The 25,636-nt window shown below is 44.3% G+C and overlaps 1 protein-coding gene across 1 annotated transcript in view; it reads left to right on the forward strand.

The window, feature by feature from the left end:
- LOC126470890 (translation initiation factor IF-2-like) overlaps positions 1 to 16,677 on the forward strand; it is a 174,091-nt gene extending 157,414 nt beyond the window's left edge. Inside the window, exon 2 of the mRNA XM_050098914.1 lies at positions 16,330 to 16,677. Coding sequence (XP_049954871.1) covers positions 16,330 to 16,677 — 348 coding nt within the window. The remainder of the gene's footprint in view (positions 1 to 16,329) is intronic.
- Positions 16,678 to 25,636: the final 8,959 nt, after the last annotated feature.

The raw sequence follows: 25,636 nt of genomic DNA on the forward strand, positions 1-25,636 counted from the left end.
CTGAGCTGTAAACACAAAATTGGTTTTTTCCCCCACGTTCCTATGTCCGCACATCATTAAGTGGCATGCAATCGAATTTCCTAGAAGTGAGAAATCTGAAGGGTACTTTTGAGTATTTCTGTACCCTCTTATAAGCCACGACCCTCCTCTTAGTGCCGCGGCGATTAAAGGCTGCACTCGACCTAGTCAGGCCATTAGCCAGGTGACGAGCTTCTGCCACAGCCAAGAAAAAAAAGAGCAGCAAGACTGCACAACATGGGCACGTTTTAGTAGTTTGCGCCGCAAAATACAAGGCACCGCTTGATGTGTCATGCGATGGTCTGCACGACTGAACGTCAGTTAAGACATCGTCCACTTCCCTCTCTCCTGCTCTCTCTCTCTCCCCCCCTCTCTCTGTCCACTCAATTTTTCCTAAAATTGTTACTACGTTCCGTAGCTAGTTGGCCTAAGTAAAGAACAATGAGAAGGAATATGTATCCTTTTATTATTATTTCTTTTGTTGGATTTATTTTTAAAGGACAGGTACCAATAATCACAATATCAAGTATGAATATTGAGTTATGTCTTAGTTATATACGAAACGAGTGCAATGCAAGCAAGAAAAAGAGAGTAACATAGAAACACAAGACCTTGAGCTACAGTGAAGTTACATAATTGTTGTTTAAAGTGACTGTCGTGGTGTGTACAGCAAACTTCGACTCTTCGTAGAGAGGATTGCTGAAAATGGATCATCATGTCTGCGTGCCTTCACATAGTGTCACAGGCCTTTATTCTGCATTGCAGGCTGATTATGTCAGAAATCTCTTCTTCAGAGAATAGCAATTTCTGCTAGCTTCTTAAAATGTGGATTGGGGTCTGGCAGTCTAGTTGACCATGCTGTATGAACTCCACGACCATTCAGTTTTGCAAGAAAGAAGTTCCTGAAGCGACGTCACACTGTGGTGGAGAAATGAGAGGAAATTTCAACATACATGAAAGCGTTTTTGCAAGAGACTAACGTCGTTTAGTAACTCCTGTAATGAAACATTCAGGAAACGCAAATGTCACTCTCCGGTCAAACTTGGTTAACCAAGTTGGTGGTAGCACACACGTTTCTTGCCGAAAATGAATTATCGACAATGTCACACTATAGATTTTGATACATAACTTTTTCTAGTAGAGCAAGTTGTCTGAATTATGGCTACCATTTACTTTTTAAGATGAAAGTTCTGTTGCAAATAAATTTAAAACAAAATTTGCCCTAAATCACACTCTGAAGTGTCCTGCTTTTAATCATTATGATGAAATGTAGTAGACTCTCACTATTTTTTCTTATTTTGAATTTAAAAAACAGTGACAAATTGAAACAACTTCGAGGTGTAGTCTAAATTTGGGTTAGTCCCAAAAATATTGAAACATCACTGAGAAAAACTCAGTAAGAGGAAGGACAAACAATTTATTGAAAGAATAGAATATTAGAAACATTTTACAAAACAGGTGAAAGCTAATATGACATTTATACTTTTAAATCACAGTGGTTAAGCAAAAAATGTGTTTTCATAATGCAAAACATTCTAATCAGTTGACAAAAGTCACAAATATAAATGTCTTTATCAGCTCCAGCACATTCGTTGTGTGACCATATACTGCACATGATGCACTTAAACTGTAGCTCTCCTTGCACCTCTTTGGAAAAGTTTTCCTTCACAAAAAATATATTCTGCATCTTCAGTGTCTGGCTTGCTTTTTCCAACTGAGAAGTCTAAATCACTCAAGTCATCATCAATGAGTGGCGTGGCCGGTTCAGCTATCTGTGACTCATCTGAACTATATCCTTGCTTATTTCGTCCATTTCCGATTGTGTGATTGTTGTGATTTTGTGTTGTGATTGTTGTGATTTTTTCTTTTTCTTTCATTTTTCTCAGCTTTCATCTTTTTGGATGAGATTTCACCCTCTTTCTCAAACTTCAGTTTCCATTTTTGTGACATTGTTTTGTAAGGAATGCCATTCATCGGGGCAGATCCTACCACTTTTCGCCCTTCATTGTTTTTCACTTTGTTTGCCGCAGGAACAGAAGCAATTTCGTAAGGATCAACAGCCGATGAGGTAGACTTTGCTGAGGCTCCTGCATTAAAGGAGCTGACACGTGTGATGTTCCCGGCGTAGCACTACCCCGAATAGATGCGAATTCTTGAGAAGTTTATTCTTGGTCGTTTTGTTCCAGTACTGACAACAAGCTACAACTTTTCGTTGCTTCTTTCGTGGACTCCAAGCAATCAGCTTCAGTAAAGATATTTTTGGTAAGAGTGACTGTGAAACTAAGGAATGTGATTTATCCTGTTTGTACTTTCAGATGTGATTTTCCAAACAATTCCACCATCTCGTAAGTGGTTAGGAGTCTATTTGAATGGCGATGCCGTTACCTTATTTTTTCACTGTAACAAACTTTTAAACGTGACCATCGTGTTTAGTGTATGGCTCTAGTCTATCGTACTGCATCTGCAGCAGCAATTTTAGAAGCAGTTGGCACCACAATGACACAAATAACTGTTACAAATCGATTACTTTAGGGACGGCTTCGAGCCAGAAACCTTGTAGCGTGCGTTCCACTGACCCCATACCACAGCCATGTGCGACTTCAGTGGTGCCAAGCGAGAGCCCTGAGCAGGAGGAGGGGGAGCAGGGTGTAGGTCCATTGTGTTTCCTGATGAGATCTGGTTCCGCTTCGGTGCCTGTGATGGCCGTGTGTTGGCTAGAAGGAGGACAATGGAGGGCCTGTACGCAACCAGTTTGCGTGTTAGACACCGTGAATCTACACCTGGAATTATGGTCAGCGTGCGATTTCGTGTAACAGCAGAAACACTCTCGCGGCTATCCCACGCACCTGACTGCACGTTTCTACGTCAGCCTGATGATTCGACCATCCACGAACAGCAGGGAGTGTTCTCCAACAGGATAACTCTCGCCCACATTCCAGTGTTGGAACCCAACATGCCGTACAGAGTGTCAATATCTTATCTTGGCCTGCTCGAACACCAGATCTGTCTCCGGTCGAGCACATATGGGACGTCATCGACAACATCTCCAGCGTCATCCACAAACACCTTTAACCGCCCCTGTATTGACCGATCAAGTGCAACAGGCGCGAAATACTTGTACCAGAATTTCACATTTGCAATAGCTTATGTCACAGTTAACGTGTGATCTTGCAAAGTTAATAACTTAAATATGTTACCTAGCCAAATGTATTCCCGTAGTTTCATTACTCTATATTAATTAGTTTTTCGTGTTGCGATTTTTTCCGTTGTGTATACGCTGATAAGGCAAAACATTATGACTACTGCCCATCTTGACGTTGGATGCCGCCTGCTGGCGTTGCGGGCATGTGGCGTGGTAAAAAAGTATGTAAGCGGAGCAGACACGGACGGGGGACAACCCTTGGGAAGGAATGGGCTGCAAATGAGGAAACCCATTGAGATAAGCCATTTCGATAAAAGGCAGATTATTATTATACAGAACCTATGAACGAGTATCTTGAAAACGGCGATGCTGATCGAACGTTCACGTGCTACTGTCGTGAACATCTATGGAAAGAGGTAGAAGGACAGTGAAACTAACACTACGCATTAAGTGGTTGGTCGTCCACGGCTCTTCACAGAACGTGGGGTTCGGAGGTTTGTCTGCTCTGTAAAGTAGGATAGATGGTGATCTGTGACATATGTTCCGAAAGAGCGCAATGCTCGTTCACGCACAAGCGTTTGAGAGCACACCACTGATCGTACGTTGTTGAAGATGGAGCTGCGCAGCAGACCACCCCTACGTGTTCACATGTTGACCTAACGAAATCTTCAGTTACGATTGCAGTGGCCACAGGACCATCGGGATATGACCGTCGATCAGTGGAAACGTGCCAGGTCTTTGGATAGATCACATTTTTCCTGCGCTAAGTCGATGGTTGTCTACACAAACGCCGCCATCGAGGTGAACGGCGGCTTGGAACGTGCAGCGCGCCACTGACGCAGGCTGGTAGGAGCAGAAATATGCTATGGGAAACATTTTCCTGCGTTTGCATGGGACTGTGGTAGTAATTGAAGACACGCTGACCGCTATGAACCTCCTGCATACCTTCATGTTTGATATCTTCACTGACGGCGATGTCCCCTTTCAGCAGAGTGCACCGTGCTACAGTGGTTTGAGGGGCGTTATAGTGAACTCACGTTGATGTCTCGCCGACCAATTATGCCTGACGTAAATCCCATGGAACCCATCTGGGTCGCTATCGGGCGCCATCACCACGTACGCAAATCAGAGGTCCGTTACCAGCGCGAATTACGTGACCTGGTTGGGTTGCTTGCGGGTAGAGACCAGACAGCGACGTCATCGGTCTCATCAGATTAGGGAAGGACGGGGAAGGAAGTCAGCCGTGCCCTTTCAAAGGAAACATCCCGGCAGTTGCCTGGAGCGATTTAGGAAAATCACGGAAAACCTAAATCAGGATGGCCAGACGCGGGAAATTACGTGACCTGTGCATAAACATATAATGACACATACCTCCACAAGCCTACCAACAAACTGTCGTATAAGTAGTACGCCGAATCAGTGATATATTTCGTTCCAAAGACGGAGAAACAAACTGTTAAGCAGGTGGTCATAATGGTTTGGCTCATCACTGTATGCGGATGTTGTTGAAGATGGTGTTTCCGTTTAGATGTCTAGGCGGTACCATCGCCGGTTTTATCGGAAGTATAAAAATCACGGTGAAACCGCCAGTTATTGATGAGGCTCGGATGTCTAAGTAAGTGAAAGACCAAGATTACTTCCACTCAGCGTAACAAATAGCAGTCAGTCTGTAGGGAGCACAGTACCATAAATGTTCCCTCAACGGAACGTTGTTACTAATGATGCCCCAAGGCCGAAGAGCTGTTCACTTGGTCTAGCTCACATAAAAACGATGTCAGTTACAACTGCAGTGGATCTGATATAATTGGTACTGGATCACAAACCGAATTCCAAGGAAGTTGCCGCACCCAGTGAATTAAATTTCGTTTCTCATGGAGACGATGAACGGCAAGAGCTGTTCAGATGTGTGTGAAATCTTATGGGACTTAACTGCTGAGGTCATCAGTCCCTAAGCTTACACACTACTTAACCTAAATTATCCTAAGTACAAACACGCTCACCCATGCCCGAGGGAGGACTCGAAACTCCGCCGGAACCAGCCGCACAGTCCATGACTGCAGTGCCCCAGACCGCTCGGCTAATCCCGCGCCGTGCCAAGAGATGCTCAAATGTTCGAATGTGTGTGAATTCCTAAGGGACCAAACTGCTGATGTCATCGGTCCCTTGACTTACACACTACTTAAACTAACCTATGCTAAGAACAACACACACACCCATGGCCGAGGGAGGACTCGAACCTCCGGCGGGAGGGGCCGTACAGTCCGCGACATGGCGCCTCAAACCGCGCGGCCACTCCGCGCGGCGACACGAGATGCGTCATCTTCCGTGAGAACATCTGATTTCGAGACTTGCAGATCACTGGCAAGTCACCATGAAACCACCGTACTACGTGAATGTTATTACGAAAGACTTGCTTGTTCGGACGCTAATCCATTGCAGTATGAAAACCTAGCAGCAACCGACATAAAATCTGTAATATGTACGAGCACAACAGATGTCATCTGCTGAAAAATATACACCGTAGACGCGAAGAACTCGTGTCACGACATAGTGTGGCCATTTGAAGTGCCGAAGGTAGAGCGACACGGTATTAAATTGCACTCCCTGATATTCTGTCTAATCAGTCATTTTTGTGATAGATAAGGAAAGTGGAACCATATTATTATCTACCTAGGTATTTAACCCCTTGCCCCGATTGGGTGGTTGCTTGATAGAAACTTACTGATGGAAATCTGCCTTCGTTACGAGAATATTACTTGTATTTTTGCTCTGTGCCCCAAACATGTTTTGATGCAGTTTCGTCTACGTTCAAATGGTTCAAATGGCTCTAAGCACTATGGGACGTAACATCTGAGGTCATCAGTCCCCTAGACTTAGAACTATTTGAATCTAAATAACATAAGGACATCACACACATCCATGACCGAGGCAGGATTCGAACCTGCGACCGTAGCAGCAGCGCGGTTCCTGACTGAAGCGCTTAGAACCGCGCGGTCATTGTCTACGTTATCAGGAGTCTTCATATAATTATTTCAAATTTATATTCGAAAAAAATAACTGACACGTAAAAACAGAGATCTATTAAGGATTACAAATCATTATTCTTTTTAAATTCGGTCGGGCAACAACTTCATCACCACGTAACAAAGTTTGAAAGGAGTCTCAATACAGGTCCCCATTTGGCCAGATGGTCGAATCGTGCCATATACACATTTGTGAGGCATTCGGATGCGACAGTGACCCAATGTTTGACTGCATGGTAAAGGAGGGCAAGCATAATCGTCGTCAGTGTTCCGATCGACCATGTCTGTCCATCATAAGTGTGATTCGGTGTATTGTGCAATAAGCACAGCGTAACCCTTTCACATCTGCACTTTCTGTTCGAGAACAAGTAATGGACTCTCTGAAAAATTCTGTCATCCTCAACCATCGGGTGGTCACTAGCAGCAGCTGGACTAGATAATAACTGGTCCATGTGTAGCCTGTCGTCAAAACCATAACACAAGCGGCGGCTCTTTGAGTGGCGCCGTGACCGGGGTTCATAGACTGATGATGAATGCGTCGGGTTGTGTTCAGCGATGACTCGCCGTTCTGCTCTACCCGGATGACCATCCTCGGCGAGAGTGGAGGCGACCTGCGGAGAGGTTCCAATTCTTCCAATGTGGTCTTGAGAGGCACCGCGGTGTTATTCCTAGCGTCATGGTGTGGGGAGCCGTCGGATGTGACCTCAGGTCACGGCTGGTACTGATTGAGGTAACTAAAGGCCCAACGGTACGTCACGAACATCCTGCGTCCTCATGTGTTATTTCTAATGCGATAGCATCGTGGTTCCAGTTTTCAAGAAGACAATGCTGTCTGTACATGGCAACTGTCTTTATGAACAGTCTGCATGATTTTGAGGTTCTCTTGTGGCCAGTAAGATCCTCAGACTCATCCCCTACAGAACACGTGTGGGACTGGTTCCTAGTGGCAGTATCCAGGATACCAAGGACCACTTACAGCAGTTATAGATTAGTTTGCCTCAAGACAGGAGACAACGGCTTTATGGCATCATCCCAAACTTAATTAGTGCATGTATCCAGATCAGAGGGGTACAATGTCATACTGATTAGTGGGCTCATACTACCAAGTTGTTTATAAATTTGACTCCATATTGTAGTCACTGAAATAACTTCACATACCCTCTCAACCCGAGAAATTTCATTTCATTCCCTCTTTTCATTCTGTGTGCTTCACTTTTATCTCCAGCTAGTGTAGAAATCAAAACACAGTCATCCAAATTTATTTACTTGCAGATTACAAGCTGTAAGCTTTAAAAAATGGTGCATGTGATATGTGTGGAACTTTTTCTAATGTTACTAGCTGAGCACCCGGCATTACTCGGGTATGTATGTATTCCAGTCATCTCCGCTGGTGTCCATAATTATAGCTACAAACCGCTATTTCCCCTTCCTCTGTCTAATTCACGACATAATCATGGAAAACGTCATCGGATGTTCGTACGATCGTGCTCTGCACGGAAGATGGCATTCCGTTCCACGGACAACCAAGCCAACGATGACGTCAGGGCACCTATCAAACTCCTACCTACCTGACTCTCTGCGGTGGAGAGCCGTAGGAAGAATGGAAGCAAGACAGTGGCAAACTAATGTGGCCCGATGGCTTAATATGAACTGTTCTGTTGTTTTTCAGGTGTGGCGACAATTAATAGAGATCGAAACTGTATCCCGAAGACCAGGGCAGGACCGACCACGTGTGATATCGGAAAGAGAGAACCGTTATTTGGCTGTAGGGTACGACGGTACCGCCTTAGTCCCGTACGGCAACTGGCATCTGACCTCGCAGCATCCACTGGGCGTGTTGTAACGAGGGAAACGATGTACAGAAGGTTTCGGAAGAGTTGAGTTTAGTGTCGGAGACCTGCTGTATGTGTGCCTCTGACGTGTCTTCACGAAAGGAACGTCTGGAGTGGAGTCGTCAACATGCCACTGGAATGGTCGAACAGTGAGCTAATGTTCTTTTCACAGATGAGTCCTGTTTTGATCTGGAGAGTGATTCTAAACGGATTCGCATCTGGAGGGAACGTGGGACACGATTTCGGCACCGAAACATTTTGGAAAGAGACCGGTATCGAGAAGGATCCCTAATGATGTAAGCAAGGGTTATGTTGACTACGCGAACACCTTTTCATGAAATTGTGCGGGAGAATCGACAATGTTTAACTGCTGTCAGGTCTGATGTGCAGTTGTTGCAAGGCGCTGTGGACCCAGACTTCGTACTGATGGACGATAATGCTCGACCTCCTAGAGCACGGATGGGTGATGTTCTATAGGAAACGGAAGATATTGCACGTATCGTATGGCATACTTTTTCTGCGGATTTGAATCTCATAGAGCATGTCTGGGATGCAACAGGGAGACGGGTTGCATCACGTCAGCATACACCAACCACTGCTCAAGAGTTGAGAGCACCTCTGTAGGAAGGATGGGCGCTATTGCCTGAAATTAAATTGATGACATGAGTTACAGCATGTCCCGTCGTTGTCTGTATTGCTGCTAGAGCTGTTCACACAGCGCATTAACCAGTTGTCGGAATGTGTGCGTAAATCCGTTACGTTGGAAAAAACCAAGAATATTTTTGTCTAACGTTATGCATGTCGCAGTGTTTACGTTCTGTATTCTTTACATTATTTCTACTTTACTGTCCACCATTTATACTGTTTTATGCAAAAATAAGCGCAACCTTGAGAAATTACCGTTTGCTGCTTTAATTTTGGACACCAGTGTATTAGTCCATCTCCTCCCTCTCTCTGTCCATGTCCTCCTTCCCCTCTACCTCAGTCCACCTCATCCACCCCCTCTCTCTGTCCACTTCCTCCACACCCCATTCTTTGTCCATATCCTCCCACACCTTTCTCCATCCATCTCTTCCTACCCCTCTCTCTGTCTATGTTCTACTCTTCCTCCCTCTCTCTGTACATCTGCCTCTCCCCCCTATGTCTGTTTGCTCCTTCCCCCTCTGTTAATCTCGTTTACCTCCGTCCAATCCCATTCCCTCCTCCCCTCTCTTTGTCGATCTCCTCCTAATCTCTCTTTATCCATCAACTCCTCCCCCTCTCTTTCCAGCCCCTCTCTTTTTCCATCTCGACATCCCCATGCCTCTGTCCATCACCACCTCCCCCTCTCCCTGTCCATCTCCTCCTCCCCCTCTTTGCCAATTTCTTCCTCCCCCTGTCTCTGCCCATCTCTTCAGCTTTTTATTTCTCTGTTCATCTCCTCCTCTCCCCTCTCTCTGTCCATGTCGCCGTCCTCCTCTCTCTACCATGTTCTCTTCCCTGTCTGTTCCCATCTCCTCCTTTCCCTCTTCTCTCTCCACGTTATTACCAGCACCTCAGTAGGAGGTTGCTGGTCTGTACTGACATAGTATTTCTTACCAGATCTTAACTAATATGTGTAACAAAATTTGACTGAAATCGTTCCAGGTGTTTAGGATGAGCTTTTTACGCGTGGCTTTGCCCACATACGCACATGTAAAATATATTCCACATGTATCTAACATATTTCTCGCGTATTTGGATACATATCTAGCGAATTTCCACCTAAAGTTTCAATGTTTATGACATCGTAATCCTGAGCTTTGTTGATACATTTGTGGTATGTGTGAATACTGTTTGCAAAATGTGTCGCGAATACAGATAGCAGTAAAGCAGTAATGAATTAAATCGGCATGCTTCATGCGGCAAATTTACTGCATGACCTGCGAAAATGTAGTAAGCAATAAATATTTCTCCTTTCAAGACTTTGTGCGGGTTGTCAGCGAGAAAAAGTTTATTAAGGGTTTGAAATTATGCGTAAGTTTGTTGTAAGTCACCGAGTGCTGTCATTCTCAAGTACTGAATAAATAAAGTATGGATATTAGCGAGTCGTGGGCTACACTGCTTTTTCACCCTCATCCCTACCCTTGTAATAGGTAGGTGGTTCTTACCACGACAGTGATTCTTTCCAGGCAGTGAGTGATGCGTATACCAAGTTCGCCTGAAACCGGCGGTTCAGGAGGAGATGTGGAACACGCATACATACATATATGCCTACATACGTTTTTATAATGTGTATGGTTTTGGTTTGAAGCAAAAATACTAGCAGTTATGTCTTTTTGTTTTACAAACCATTTTCGACCAAAATGTCACTAATAAAATAGAGAACAACTACTAAATGCGAACTGGGTTGAAATGTGTGAGGCCGAAAACAAAAAATACCACAAATTGTTGGGGAGGTTGAGATTGAACGCCACTTCGATTACAAGACTGTTAATGATAGAGCTCATATGCGTATTGAACAGCGGAACGCACTGAAATTAGCCATCCCCTTATCAAATGAACTATCCACCGTTAACCCTAAGATTTTTCAGGGTACGACGGGAAACATATCTCTAGATGGTCGGACGGGCTTTTTAGCCTTGATCAGCCCGAATACAAGTGCAGTGCTTCACTATTGGGCCGCCTCTCTCCGTTATAAGTAGTTTTGTTCCCCAAAGATGTACCTCATTTACGATGTACTTTTTGGAATGAAAATGGACAATGTGATTCCTTACACATCTCCCCGTAATAGCAGTTTTAACCTCTAGAAATTCCTCTACCCGCAAGTGCAACGAACTTTGCTCCACAGCAGAAAATCCAAATCCCTAGATTTTTCATGAGATAAAGATTCGTCTGTAAATTTCAACAACTGCACATAGAGCAATTGGTGCCAGGAGAAGAAACCATCTGAAATCACTTACGCGTCAACTAGTTTTTTGTATTCATAGCGTTGATCTTACGTCTGTACTATTTATTTGCGTCCAAGGATGTATCTCAGAAATCTTACTAGGAATGTTATGCGATTGTCAATTATGAACATCCTCAAATGAGTACTGTTACTTGTACTCATCAATGAAAAATTAAGAAACTTTACATGTTTTTATTATTTGGAGTGCCAATATTTGATTAAAATATTATGAGCGCAAAGAACTGAAAATTTTCTTTAAACGTATAAAATAATGATGTAGTTTGCAAATATACGATATAACGATGTAATTGGCTAAATAGTTTGGCTCCTAGAGTCCATATAAAATAAATAAGTTATTTTTGGGCGATCTTTAAATGATACCATTTTCAGATGCTTGTGATTACGCAGTAAACAGATATTGAACATTCGAAGCTGTGAGCAGTTCACAGGGTGTTTGTTTGTCTGGGATCAACGGGAAGGCTGCAGCAGAGTCAAATGACTGCTCTAGCCCTTTGGGTTGTTCTGATACAGGTGCAACATTTCTGCAGCCGCCGATAACGAATTACCGCTAGATATTTCACTTTATTAATGGACTCCACTTTTTCTTGGGTCCTGCAGCAGCGCGCTACTGTACGGTGGCGCAGAGATTTTGATGTATACCAGGACTGCAGGCTTGTACCAGAATTCAAACAAAAATTAACCAACAAGTTTGTTTTTGTGGCCACACTACAATAGGTGACCTTCAGGAAACATTCCACGCAACCCCTTTCGTCTCGCTCTTCCTTGCTACCATCCAAATGAACTATAAAACAAAAGTCTAATCGTCTGAACATCTAGAACTCTTTAATCCACTTCCAGACAGGCATTAGATCAACATTCAACTAACTGCAATCCCCTCCCCCACTACCCACAATTTCATACTCACAATATCTTAAGAAAACTTTAACAACTCTGTCACAAATAAAGAAACGCAGTCGTCTAAACATACACATGCAAATTCGAACACAAGCACGAACACACACACACACACACACAGATGTGTGGGAGAGAGAGAGAGAGAGAGAGAGAGAGAGAGAGAGAGAGAGAGAGAAACAGTCGTTAGGGTGGCAACACTTACGTAAACAAATAAGAAAACAGACATCAAGTGAACAAACATTTAGGACAGAAACTGCTCTCCTAAGAAAAAAGACGCTATTGTTGTTAGATCAGTAATGGTGTTCCATAGCAGTTAGCTTACGAAATATGAGAAGCAGTAGTTGTGGTCTTCAGTCCGAAGACAATTTTGATGCAGCTCTCAATGCTACTCTATCCTGTGTAAGCTTCTTCATCTTCGAATAGCTGCTGCAACTTACATCCTTCTGAATCTGCTTACTGTATTCATCTCTTGGCCTTCCTTTATGATTTTTATCCTCCACACTTCCCTCCAATACTAAATTTGTGATCCCTTTATATCTCAGAATGTATCCCGTCAACCGATCCCTTCTTCTAGTCAAGGTGAGCTACAAATTTCTTTTCTGCCCAATTCTATTCAGAACTCCCTCATTAGTTATGTGATCTTCCTATATAATCATCAACATTTTTCTGTAGCACCGCATTTCGAAAGCTCCTATTCTCTTTTTATCTAAACTGTGTATCGTCCATGTTTCACTTCCATACATGGCTACATTCCATGAAAATATTTCCAAAAAGACTACCTAACACTTAAATCTGTATTCGATGTTAACAGATTTCTGTTCTTCAGAAACGCTGTTCTTGCCACTGTCAATCTATATTTTATATCCTCTCTACTTCGGCCATTATAAGGTATTTTCCTGCCCAAATAGCAATACCACTTTAATGTCTCGTTTCTTAAGCTAATTTCTCAGGATCATCTGATTTCATTCGACTTCATTCCATTATCCATTTTTCCTTTGCAATACACTGTCCATTCCGTTCAACTTCTCTTTCAAGTCCTTTGCTGTCTCTGACAGAACTACGGTGCCATCGACAAACCACAAAGTTCTTATTTCTTCTCCCTGAACTTTATTTACGACTCCAAAGTTTTCTTTACTGCTAGCTCATTGTACAGATTGAATGACATCGGGATACGCTATAACCCTGTCTCACTCCCATGTCAACCACTACTTCCCTTTCACGCTACAGAACAAAAATATCGTGAAGCGAAACTGCGTCGATGTTTTATAAGTGAAGTGGCATTGCGACCTCTAACCTGCGGCCAGATGAGGGAACTCACATTTCGGCCGGACAAACGAAAAACTACTAGCAGTAATTTATCAGTGTATAAACTATGCCACGAACTATTCACTAAGGTGACAAAAGCTGTGGGATACCTCGTAATATCGTGTCGGACGTCCTCTTGTCCGGCGTAGTTCAGCAACTCGACGTGGCGTGGACCGAACAAGTCGTTGGACGTCGCCTGCAGAGATTCTGAGCCATGCTTCCTCCACAGCCTTGCATAATTGCTAAAGTGTTGCCGATGTAGGATTCTGTTCACGAACTCACCTCTCGATTACGTTCCATAGATATTCGATAGGATTCTTGTCGATGTAGAATTGTCCAGAATGTTCTTCAAACCAATCGCGAACAATATTGTGGCATGGTGAAAAGGCACATTGTAACCCGTAAAAATTCTATCTTTCTTTGCAGACAGGAAGTCCATGAATGGCTGCAGGTGGACTCCAAATGGCCGAACATAACCATTTCTAGATCATAATTGGTACAGTTGGACTAGAAGACTCAGTCCATTCCACGTAAATACAGCCCACAGCTTTATGGAACCACCAGCAGCTGACACAGTGCCTTTTTGACAACTTGGGTCCATGACTTCGTGGGTCTACGTCACTCTCGACCCCTACCATCAGCTCTTAACAACTGAAATTGGGACTCATCTGACCAGACCACGGTTTCGCAGTCGTCTAGGGTCCAACGGATATGGTCAGGAAACCAGCAAGGGCGCTACAGGCGATGTCGTGCTGTTAGCAAAGGCAGTCGCGCCGATCGTCTGCTGCCATAGTCAATTAACACCAACGCTTTGTCCTAACGGATACGTTCGTCGTACGTCTCACAAGTAGTGTTGCTTGTCTGTTGGCACTGACAACTCTACGCAAACGCCGCTGCTCTCGGTCGTTAAGGGAAGGCCGTCGGCCACTGCGTTGTCCGTGATGAGAGGTAATGGTTGAAATTTAGTATTCTCGGCACACCCTTCACACTGTGGATCTAGGAATATTAAATTCCTTAACTATTTCTGAAGACGAATGCCCCATGCATCTGCCTCCAACTACCACTCCGCCTTCAAGTCTGTTAATTCCCGTCGTGCGACCATAATCACTTCGGGAAAGGAAAAAAAAATGGCTCTGAGCACTATGGGACTTAACATCTCAGATCATCAGTCCCCTAGAACTTAGAACTACTTAAACCTAACTGACCTAAGGACATCACACACATCCATGCCCGAGGCAGGATTCGAACCTGCGACCGTAGCAGTCGCGCGGTTCCAGACTGAAGCGCCTAGAACCGCTCGGCCACCAACGGCCGGCCCCACTTCGGAAACATTTTCACATGTATCACGTGAGTACATGTGACAGCTCCGTCACTGCACAGCCCTTTTTATATCGTGTCTACGCGATACTACCGGTATATGTATATGTGCATATTACTATCCCATGACTTTTGTGTCCCGAATGTAAGTTTTCGCATATATAAGAAAATCTGTATTATTTCAAATTAAATATAACTGAAGACGCCTTGATGTAAAAGGTGAAACACGTCTGGAACGTGAATAAATAGGCAGTGTAGCAAGCAAAGGCAACGACCTTGCCACCGTGGTAACACCTGTTCCCGTCAAGGGCGGGAGATACCTGTTGCCGGGCTTGGCTACCACTTAGATGTGTGACCATCCGGGTCTGCCCAGCGCTCTTGGCAAGTGGGTAGCACTCTGCACTTGTGAGGCCAATTGAGGAGCTACTTGCCTGAGAAGTAGCGGCTTCGGTCACGGAAACTGACAGTGGCCGGAAGAGCGGCATGCTGACCACCTCCCCCTTCAAATCCGCATCCAATGACGTGTGTCAGCAGAGGTTGACACGGCGGTCGGTCGATGACGTTGGACCTTCGGAGGCCTGTTCGGATTGAGTTCAGCTCAGAAGAGTAGCAAGTAAAACGAAAAAGTAATTATGTAATTGTATTTCGTCGAGGCCTTTGGCGGATGATGCTGTAGTATACAGAGAAGTTGCAGCATTAGAAAATTGCAGCGAAATGCAGGAAGATCTGCAGCGGATAGGCACTTGGTGAAGGGAGTGGCAACTGACCCTTAACATAGACAAATGTAATGTATTGCGAATACATAGGAAGAAGGATCTTGATTGTACGATTATATGATAGCGGAACAAACACTGGTAGCAGTTACTTCTGTAAAATATCTGGGAGTATGCGTGCGGAACTATTTGAAGTGGAATGATCATATAAAATTAATTGTCGGTAAGGCGGGTGCCAGGTCGAGATTCATTGGGAGAGTCCTTAGAAAATGTAGTCCATCAACAAAGGAGGTGGCTTACAAAACACTCGTTCTATCTATACTTGAGTATTGCTCATCAGTGTGGGATCCGTACAAGGTCGGGTTGACAGAGGAGATAGAGAAGATCCAAAGAAGAGCGGCGCGTTTCGTCACAGGGTTATTTGGTAAGCGTGATTGCGTTACGGAGATGTTTAGCAAACTCAAGTGGCGGACTCTACAAGAGAGGCGCTCTGCATCGCGGTGTAGCTTGCTGTCCAGGTTTCGAGGGGGTGCGTTTCTGGATAAGGTATCGAATATATTGCTTCCCACTACTTATACCTCCCGAGGAGATCACGAATGTAAAATTAGAGAGATTCGGGCGCACACGGAGGCTTTCCGGCAGTCGTTCTTCCATACGCGCCTGGAACAGGAAAGGAAGGTAATGACAGTGGCACGTAAAGTGCCCTCCGCCACACACCGTTGGGTGGCTTGCGGAGTATAAATGTAGATGTAGATGTAAAACTTTGTATCCCGCGCGAATATTAGTGCGGAACATTTACAGTGAGGACTAGATGCTTTATAGTGTGCTATTGAATTTATTTCAATGACCGATTGCAGATTTTGTCGGAATTTCAGTTCCGTCAGTTAGAAGCTCGTAGTGGAGTCACAGGTGTCTGAAGACGGTGTCGTTTACATATTTTCTGTCGACTACGAGGGAAGAATGTCGGTAATAGAAAGCGACGCTTTGTGTGTGCGCAGCGATGCTGAGCAGGTCGTGCTCGTCGCGGCGGCGGCGGGCAGCCCGCAGCGCGAGCAGCACGCCGGTCCCCGGCGGCGGTGGCGTGGGCGGGGAGCCGCGGGCGGCGCGGGGGCGGCGCGCCAGCGTGGCGGTCGGCGCGCACGACGCGGAGCGCCAGCGGCGCAGCCTGAGCCCGGGGCCCGCCGCCACCGCCGGCGCCAGCATCAGCGGCAGCGGCAGCGGCAGCGGCAGCGCCAGCCCCGCCCTGCTGTGCCCGCCAGAGCCGCGCAGCTACGGCCGCAGCCCGCGCCACAGCGTCGCCAGCGTCGCCAGCGTCGGCGCGCCCCTGGCAGAGGCCGACGCCTCCGCCGGCTGCCTGGGCCCCGGCCACCGGCCGCCGCCGCCGTCGCCGCGCCCGCTCTCCCCGGCGCTGCTCGAGCCGCCGTCTCTCGTCGTCGCGGACGCCGACGCTCTATCTCCAGGTACGGCCACGCCCACATCGTTGCGCCGCTGCTCCGTTTGCTAACCGCGAAAGCCTTAGCCCTTACCGACATGACATCGTCGTACCTCCAGTTCTGGACAACTTCCATTTCTGCGTACGGTCCGGTCTTCACTCCACTTTCCGCATTATCGTAAACGGACAAAATTTCAAAACGCAATCTCGAAATAAGTTTAGAACGGAAGCTTTGGATCTAGAATTTTTTGAACAGTTTTACATACACATTGAGGTCGTTCCTCATATTCTCGCCAACTTCTATTTTTCTGTACTGTTGGGTCGTGCCCCATCATTTCCAGTGAACTCGGTATCCAAATTGCAATAGACGATATTCAACCCTTAAAAAATCAGTTCTAAAACGGTGGCTCCGCCCCCAGTATTCCTTGGGAAGCGAATATAAGGTTTGTATCGAATGACAGTCTTTGTGACATAGGAGAATTTGTGCGTTATTTCGTAGTTCGTTATGTCAGTATACCGTGACAATTGAATTCGTGCCAGTGATTAATTCTATTCGTACATTAGTATCGAACAGTTGTCATTCCAGCTACTAACGAAGTCGACATGTCTTGTAACTTACACAGGTCTTGCGAATGCATATAAAAATCGCCGTGACAAAAAGCTGTAGAAACCTTGATAACCGCTGTCTGTCGTTTCTGCGTGTCTTTAGATTTCTCATCTCGCCCAACGGATTGCGCGTTTTTACTGAGCTCATTTCCTTCGACTTCAACTCCCGTTGCGCGTGATTTACTTAATTTTACAGCCTCGTCAACGTTTCCTGCTATATTCGCGTATTTCGACTGGTCACTAATTAGAATAGGAAAAGAGAATTAATGTAGAACAATTATGAAAATACGGTAATCAGTTCCGCGAAGAGAGGTGGGATGCGCAGGTCCGCCGGCGGGATAGGGGAGGAGCGCCAATGGGGCTGAGGATAGAGAGTAATCAATACTACAGGCTGACCACCCCCGTGCGGGCGCGCCTACCCTGCGAGACGGGGGCGCACACCCGAGGGTGCGTTCTGGCTGCCTGCCGAGACGCCCCACTGAAAGGGGCCTTTCTTACCTGTGCTACGGCGTACGCAATGCAGCACCAGACAGACCATTCGTCTATAGCTACGCTGGCCAGTTTGTCCTGCACTAATTTTGCCCTCGTAAGTAGTTACCTTTGCTTATATCACTGTTTCTTTTGTGGCAATGTCTGCATGCAACTTACCGAAATATTCTATCCTAAAATCTGACACGGTAAGCAAGTAACTGAATTCGTCCTGCTGCAATGGAAGTAATATGGATTTTATGTGAATGAAATCAATGAAGACACAACGATACGAAAAGATTTCAGTGAAAACTTGTCACAGTTGCTGAACCTTCCAGGAAATGAACATATTGTGACAACGTGACAACAGAATGTTTGTGTCAGGTAAGACTCGAACACGGATGTCGTGCTTGTTATGGGTCACTAGGCTACCTCAGCACTCCTGCGCTCAAACTTTCTGAAGTTTCCGCCTATGATTTCCGAACGTCACTATCGAAGTTCTTCTACAAGGCACGTGTGGATAGCATTTTTGGAAGAACGGACCGTATCGTACAGATGTAAGTCAGTTGAATTAATGTCACTTTAATGAAAGGAGGCAAATATCACTAACAACGAAAATTTTAATCACGTCTGGAAGAAGTGATTTTGATTAACAAACTAAAATACAGATGAAATACGTCCCGAAGAAATCAAACAATTTTAAGGCTACTTTCTGAAGACCTTGTCGTTTACATAACGGGCAGTCAAATGAAAAACAGACAGCTGCAAAAAAGTAGGTGTAGTGTTTATTACTTTAAGAGTACTCGCCATCTGTATCCCACAAGACGGTCAGTGTCTTCGTGGAAGACCTTTTTTGTTTGCCTGCAGAACAGTGATTGTATTCAGGCGTGCTCCTCTTCGTCCGAAACAAGTCGTTGCCACGACTGCCTTTCATCAGGGCTCCAAAAATGTGGAACTCGCATGGGAAGAGGTTGGGACTGTACGGAAGACGTGTATAATGGTTCCCAGCGTAACTCCTGCAGCGTAGTCGAAACGACGTCGGCAACATGTTGTCGAGTACGGTGCAGAAGCTTCGCTAAGAAGCCGTTACGCATCCTCCATACAGTTCCGATCTCTTCCCGTGCGATGTCTATATTTTTGGAGCTCTGAAGAAAGACATTCGTGTCCGTCGATTTGCTTCGGTCGAAGAGGCGCACGACTGGTACAACCATGGTACCATAGGCAGCGCCAGACATTTATCCATGTAGGTACTGACCGTCTTGTCTCATAGTGAGATAAATATATTAACTGTTACGGCGTTTGCTTTTGAAATAATAAACAGTGTACTTACATTTTTCCATGTGTCTCGTTTTCATTAGACTGCCCCTTACATTACGGTGTCAGCCAAAGATGTTTCATCTACTTTCTCTAACAAAGCACCTTACATAGATGGTACCGAAGTATAAATAAATACACAAGTTAGCTTCAAATGTGCACTAAATACAGTTTCACTTTGCAGTTAGTATTTATGTGTGAATGTATACTGTGCCCATAATTAAATGTTTTTGTCTGAGACGTTATGAATTGTGTTCGCTCATACAGCAGTTGTGCCGGAGCAGTTGGAGACTCGCACATAACCAGTAACATCAAAAGACATCGCTGGCATTGTACAACACACTGCCTCATCCATGAATCCACGAGGACGTGCTGGAAGTCAGCTAAAACATAAAGTAAAATCTACAGGAACTTCTACAAAAACTTCTATGAGGGCACAAAGATATCATCACAAATTTTCAAGGATAATGGAGAAGGGAAAATGTATAAAGTTGAGGTAAGGTACCCTCCTCTGGAAACGATCAAGCCGAAAGCTATAACCGAAAATCGTTCTGATACCTCTGACCGTGGAATACATGTACCGATATTGTTGTTGCTAAAATTATAGAGTAGGCAACTTTCAGAGATGGTAGTACGGACCAAAACAAGAAAAAAGTCTGGTAAACATGGGCTCTAAAATGTTTACCTTAGGAGGTAAGAGCATTTGTTCGTCTTCGACTCAGTGAAACATATTTCTTCTAATGAAGAAGTGCTCATATCTCTTAAGATACGTATTTTAGATCCTATAGTTACCAGATATTTTTTCTTGTTATGGTCCATATTACCTCCTCCAAAAATATAAAACCAAAGAGCTTGCAATAGAAGATATGTCTTTCACAGTATCGAAGATGAACAAGTTCCCTGTGCTACCGTCCCCACCCCAGGGTGAATGGTCGACAGTCGCTGATTGGAGACTCTCTAGGCAGAGGGTGAAAATGAGTGCTGTCTGTATGATTGTCCGCGTGTGTCTTAACAACTGTGAGGTGTCGCCCATTGCTGAAAGTACAACTGAGTCAGCAAGAGCCGCCTCACCTAGGAATGAAACTGATCCACCTGCAACGTCCAGCCTTACATAGAGGGAAGGTCTGATCGTTATTGGGAGGTCTAATATAAATTTAAGGCTTTTTTAACGACGTCAGTATGATTTTAGCTGTTAGCGTTTTATTTTTCGATTGCAATTTCAGCATTAGTGCCATTTTCAAGCATCCAAAAAACATATTACAACGCAGTGAAAACAGTGGCAAATGAGACGATCAGTACGAATAAGAAGGTAATAAATTTAAGTGTTACGAAGGCTTTTCTGTAGGTATTTGTCTGGAAAACATAATACAACGCAACGAGAACAATGTAAAGTGGGAGTAATAGTATGTACAAGAAATGAACAAATATAAGTGTTACGAAGACTTTTCTGTGGGTATTTGTCTAGAGTTTAGCCTCGTACAGAAGTGAAGCTTGGAAGAAAAGCTGTTTAGGCAAGAAGGGAATAGAATCTTTTGAAATGTGGTGCTACGGAAGCATGTTGAAGATTAGATGCACAGATCGAATGACTGATGAGAGGGTACTGAATCTAAATTGAGAAAAAGAAACTTACGGCAGAACTCAACTAAAAGAAGGAGTCGTTTGCTAAGACATATCCTGAGGCACAAGGAACAGTCAGTTTGGTAATTGAGGAAGATTGTGTGTGAGGGGGTAGGGAGCAAAATTGTAGAGGGAGACTTGGGAATGAACTTAGTAAGCAGGTTTAGATGAATGTAGGTTTCAGTAGATATTCAGAGATATAGAGACTTTAACATGAGACACTAGCGTGGAGAGCTGCAACAAACTGTCTTCTGACTGATGATCACAACAACAACAACGGCACGACGCAAGGAAATAGCAGCTAGATCGGGAAAGAGGTCAAGTGTGGATTCTGTACGCTTGCTGTACTCGCCTAACTGCATACAGATAGGTCTGCAAATTTGTGACAGTGAATTTTTAAGGCATATGACAATACTTGTAGGATTAATAACGCAAAACATGGGTCGCATACAATATATAATTGATACATGAATAGTTCACCTCATGAATATTATTGATTACATGCTCCCCACGTTTATCGTTATAAATAAGTATTTTCATAATTTTTAAAAATTCACACTCACAAATTTTCAGAATTATCTGGATGGGGTTGAATATGGGGCTACTAGAAATTATTTTATACGTTTTAATCTGATTTAAAAAGTGTTACATTAAAAATTTTGTTTTATTTACATAATTATTTATATTAACAGTATTTTCCGAAATTTATCATGGACAGCTGGTGAGACAATCCACCAGTAAGGGAAACGTATAGGATGTCCTGGTGACAAACAGGCCCGAACTTCACGGTTCACTCTACGCAAAGGAAACGATTCACTGATTGTTTGTGTCCAAAGGAAAGGTCGGAAAGTTAGGAAGGTACACCTACTTACCAATCAAATGATTAGAAGCTACCTGAGCAAGCAACAGAAAACACTGAAGTTTGTGTACGACAGTGAAGAGGATCTTTAGCAAAATACCACATGTCCTGTGGGCCTTATTTTAGATAATTTTGTGCCCTGGAAGGCAGACATGGGAAGAAATCACTATGGTTCAATAACACTATCAGGACGTTAATACTGAAACAGAGAGAGCTGATACGCATTTTCAAACGAATCCGATCACTTATTGACACACAAAAACGGAACGAAGTGAAAAAAGCATAAAGAAAACTATGCCAGGGCTTTGATTGATTTAGAAACTTGTTGAGCTATCAAAAAATCGTAAAAAGTTTTGGTCCTAGAACAAAGCTAAAGTCGCTGCTTATAAAATAAGTGCCGGCCGGTGTGGCCGTGCGGTTCTAGGCGCTTTAGTCTGGAACCGCCTAACCGCTACGGTCGCAGGTTCGAATCCTGCCTTGGGCATGGATGTGTGTGATGTCCTTAGGTTAGTTAGGTTTAATTACTTCTAAGTTCTAGGCGACTGATGACCTCAGAAGTTAAGTCGCATAGTGCTGAGAGACATTTTTATAAAATAAGTCACTGGGTGTAATGGGTAACCAGTTAGCTTCTTTACCGAATATTCAAAGGAACTGGTCCCCTTCCATCAACAATTTGTCACAGGTCACTTGAACAATGAAGCGTGCCGCGTGACTGCAAAAATCTGCCGGTAGATCACGTCTATACGATCAGTTTCAGTAAATATGTGCGTAGCTATAGATCTGTTGAACTAATGTCAGTATGCTGCAGACGCATGGAAGATTTATTTTCCCCTCGATGATGAATTTTCTTAATACCGAACTACTTCTATGTAGAAATCAACTCGGTTGCCTTAAGCACTGATTGTATGGAACCCAGTTTGCTCTGTTCATTAATAAAATCCAACAGGCAGGGACAAGCGGAGCTCAGGTTGATGCCAAGTTTCAAAAAGCTTTCGATACAGTACCACACCGTCACCAGTAAATAAAATATTTGCATATAGAATATTCAAACAGATATAAGACTGGACTCGTTACGTCTTAGCAAACTGAATTCGGTACGTCGTTCTTCCTTAACGGCGAGACAGCCGGAATGCGACCTCCAGTGCTGCTTAAGGTAGGTTGATAGGAACGCTACTGTTCACAATATAACTAAATGACATGGTGATAAGTTCTGTAGATGTATGAGGATATTCGCAGACAAGGAAGGTACTGCCTGACGAAAAAAGTGAAGCACCTGGAGGGCGAGTATGAAACTAAATGAAACTTGACGGGTTGAGGAGATTTGTGATGATATTTCAGTAATTTCAATACCGAGTTGTATTTACAAAGAACTCTGCAATATGAGCCAACTTATAAGAGTTGCTTTGCTCCACGTTTTGCCTGAATGGATGCACCGATTTAGTGAGGGAGGATATCATACAGTTGTTGTAGTGTTTCTTGAGACAAGGTGGCTCACAATTATTGTAACTGGTCCTTGATAAGCTCGATACTTGCACTAGATGTACTTGACATCCAAGCCACTCCCACACATGTTGCGTAGGGGGCAGATCTGGGGATCTTACTGGCCACGATACTGCCTCGACATCATGCAAACAGATATTAAAGACGCGTGCAACGTGCGATCAGGCATTGTCATATTGAAAAATGATAGCACGATACTGTTGCACGAGAGATATCATACGAGGACACACGATGTCCTAATGGAATTGGAGTCTCCTCAGGTCGCAGACATTCTTGCCGACAGTGGTTATTAGGTGCAGTGCTGAACTGCGATTTTATCGCTGAACACAATCCATTCATCAGCAGTCCATGCTCCCCGGTCACGGTAACAGTCCGAACGCAGCTGATGATGATGTTTGGTTTGTGGGGCACTCACCTGCGCGGTCATCAGCACCCGAACAAAATCCCAATTTTGACACAGTTCAATTTTTACACAGTCCAATCTAGCCACTGTCACGAATGGTGGTAATGAGGATGAAATACCGAGGACAACGCAAACACCCAGTCCCTGGGCAGAGAAAATCCCAATTCGGCAGGGGATCGAACCCGGGACCCCGTGTTCCAGAGGCAGCAACGCCAGCCAGTGGACACGAGATGCGGATTCAGAATGCAGCCGTTTGTGCTGTGGTGTTAACGACAGCCTACGCATGGGACGGTAATTCTCTAGTCCGTCTGCTGCTAGTGTCCAACCAATGGTGTGAGGTAACATAGAAAGTGGCAGGGAGTCCATTTCTTGTTCCCGGATGGCAAATGTAGACGTAAAAGGGTTCGGACGTGTTTCGTGCACAATTATGGCAATCCTCTCTTGTGGTCAGACGTCGACCGGAACATTAACGACGAGTGTGCTTGCCCTTACGTTCCCATGTAGTCCGGCATCAGGCCATTGTCACATCTGAATGCAACAAAAATCTGGATACTGTAGAGTTCGACAAGCCAGCCAAGCTGAGATCCACAAGGAGGCTCCTTACAAACTCTGCCAGGTGCTAATAATGCTCTCTTACATTAGTACGCCGTTATCTCCGTGTCCTTCACAGTGATGAGTCAACATCTTTTGCTGTTCACGCCCTACATATAATACCAATGCCCCTCTGTGGCCGTTCTACATGTCGCAGAAAACTGCAACACTAATTATGTATAATACAGCCAGCAATGGTGTTACATGTACGAAGTTACCCTGACATACTACCATGTCTTTTTGATGCTTCACATTTTTGTAAGGCAGTGTGTAATGTAATATACGTAAGTTGACAAAAGCGTCCGTTTCATTTGATAACAAGATCGGCTTTTAGGCAAAACTGTTAAACATCTAACAGTATATGATCGGAGGAGTACAACGAGCACATAAATGCATCAGTGGGAAGGGCTGATGAAAGGGTCAGATGGGCCGATGCCATAATGAGATTTCTTTGAAGCATCCTAAGAAAGTGTAACTCAATCTCAAAGAGGTCCTCTACAAAATTTTGCTCGGTCAATTCTTGAATATTATTTGACGATCTGGAACCCTTGCTATGTTAGATTACATGAAAAGAAAAAGTGATGATTCATAGAGGTGGCCTGTGCTTTCTCGTGAGTTCATAGTGTCACAGAAATCCTCGTCAAATTGAAGTAGGTTATAATGCAAAAAGGCGTTGTGCATCGTAGATAGCCTTAGTTTCAGAATTTCCGAGGGGTTACGGTCCTAAACGACTCAAGAAACATACTACTTCCATCAACATACAGGTGGCGTAATGAACGCAACGATTGAATTTGAAAAAAAAAAAAAAAAAAAGGATTTAAGCAGAGAGGTGTCGACAGCTCTTCCAGCGTACAGTTCGCAGATGGGACAGGAAGTGGGGAAAATGATTCTGGTATACTACTTACGTTCTTTGCCAACAGTCTTCGACGACTTGCGGGGAACAGGCGTACTGCGTTGACAGGAAATAGGTCCACCAGTCATAGAGCGAATAGAAATTGGAGTCTACCAAACTGTGTCTAAATGACCGAAGACTCCCTTTGGAACATCAAGAGGTACTGGAAGAAGCTGAGAATAATAGCGTCAATGGGAAACTACAATGAGATAGATCGTTACATTTTAAAAATAGCTTGCTGGTTGCTGGCGAAGAAAATATTACAACTAACTTTCTGCAGCACTTTGTGGAGATGGCGCCTACGCGTGTAGGCGCCTAATGTTTATATCATCAAGGACAGACGCCGAAATGCTAAAAATTTTTTTGCGGAAAAGCGTAATGAATGGAGACACACTAGAAGGAACCGCGTTTTATTCTCTGACGACCTGTGATTTGATGTTGAACCAATCAACCAATTGATTTGATCAATCGGCAACTCTGGAAGAGAAAATATTCCCTTTTTTGGGCCATAAATGAACAAACATTGATTCTGTGGTTATCAATCAGTATTAGCAGATATACCAACCTCCAAATCATACGAAACGGTTTGGACGAACCGAAGCTGAAATGAAAACGTGTACTGACATTTTTTCTGCCACCTGTTGGTGCCATTGAGAGTTTTCCGTTTTTACACATTATCGTCAGTGTTCTGCCCTAGAGCAGACAGATGCATCTAGCTCTCCATGCAGTCCTATCATTTGCTACCCTCTTCGCTTTCTCACAATAGTTTTCTATTTATACC

The sequence above is a fragment of the Schistocerca serialis genome, chromosome 3 (genome assembly GCF_023864345.2).
Source record: "Schistocerca serialis cubense isolate TAMUIC-IGC-003099 chromosome 3, iqSchSeri2.2, whole genome shotgun sequence".
NCBI classification, from domain to species: Eukaryota; Metazoa; Arthropoda; class Insecta; order Orthoptera; family Acrididae; genus Schistocerca; species Schistocerca serialis.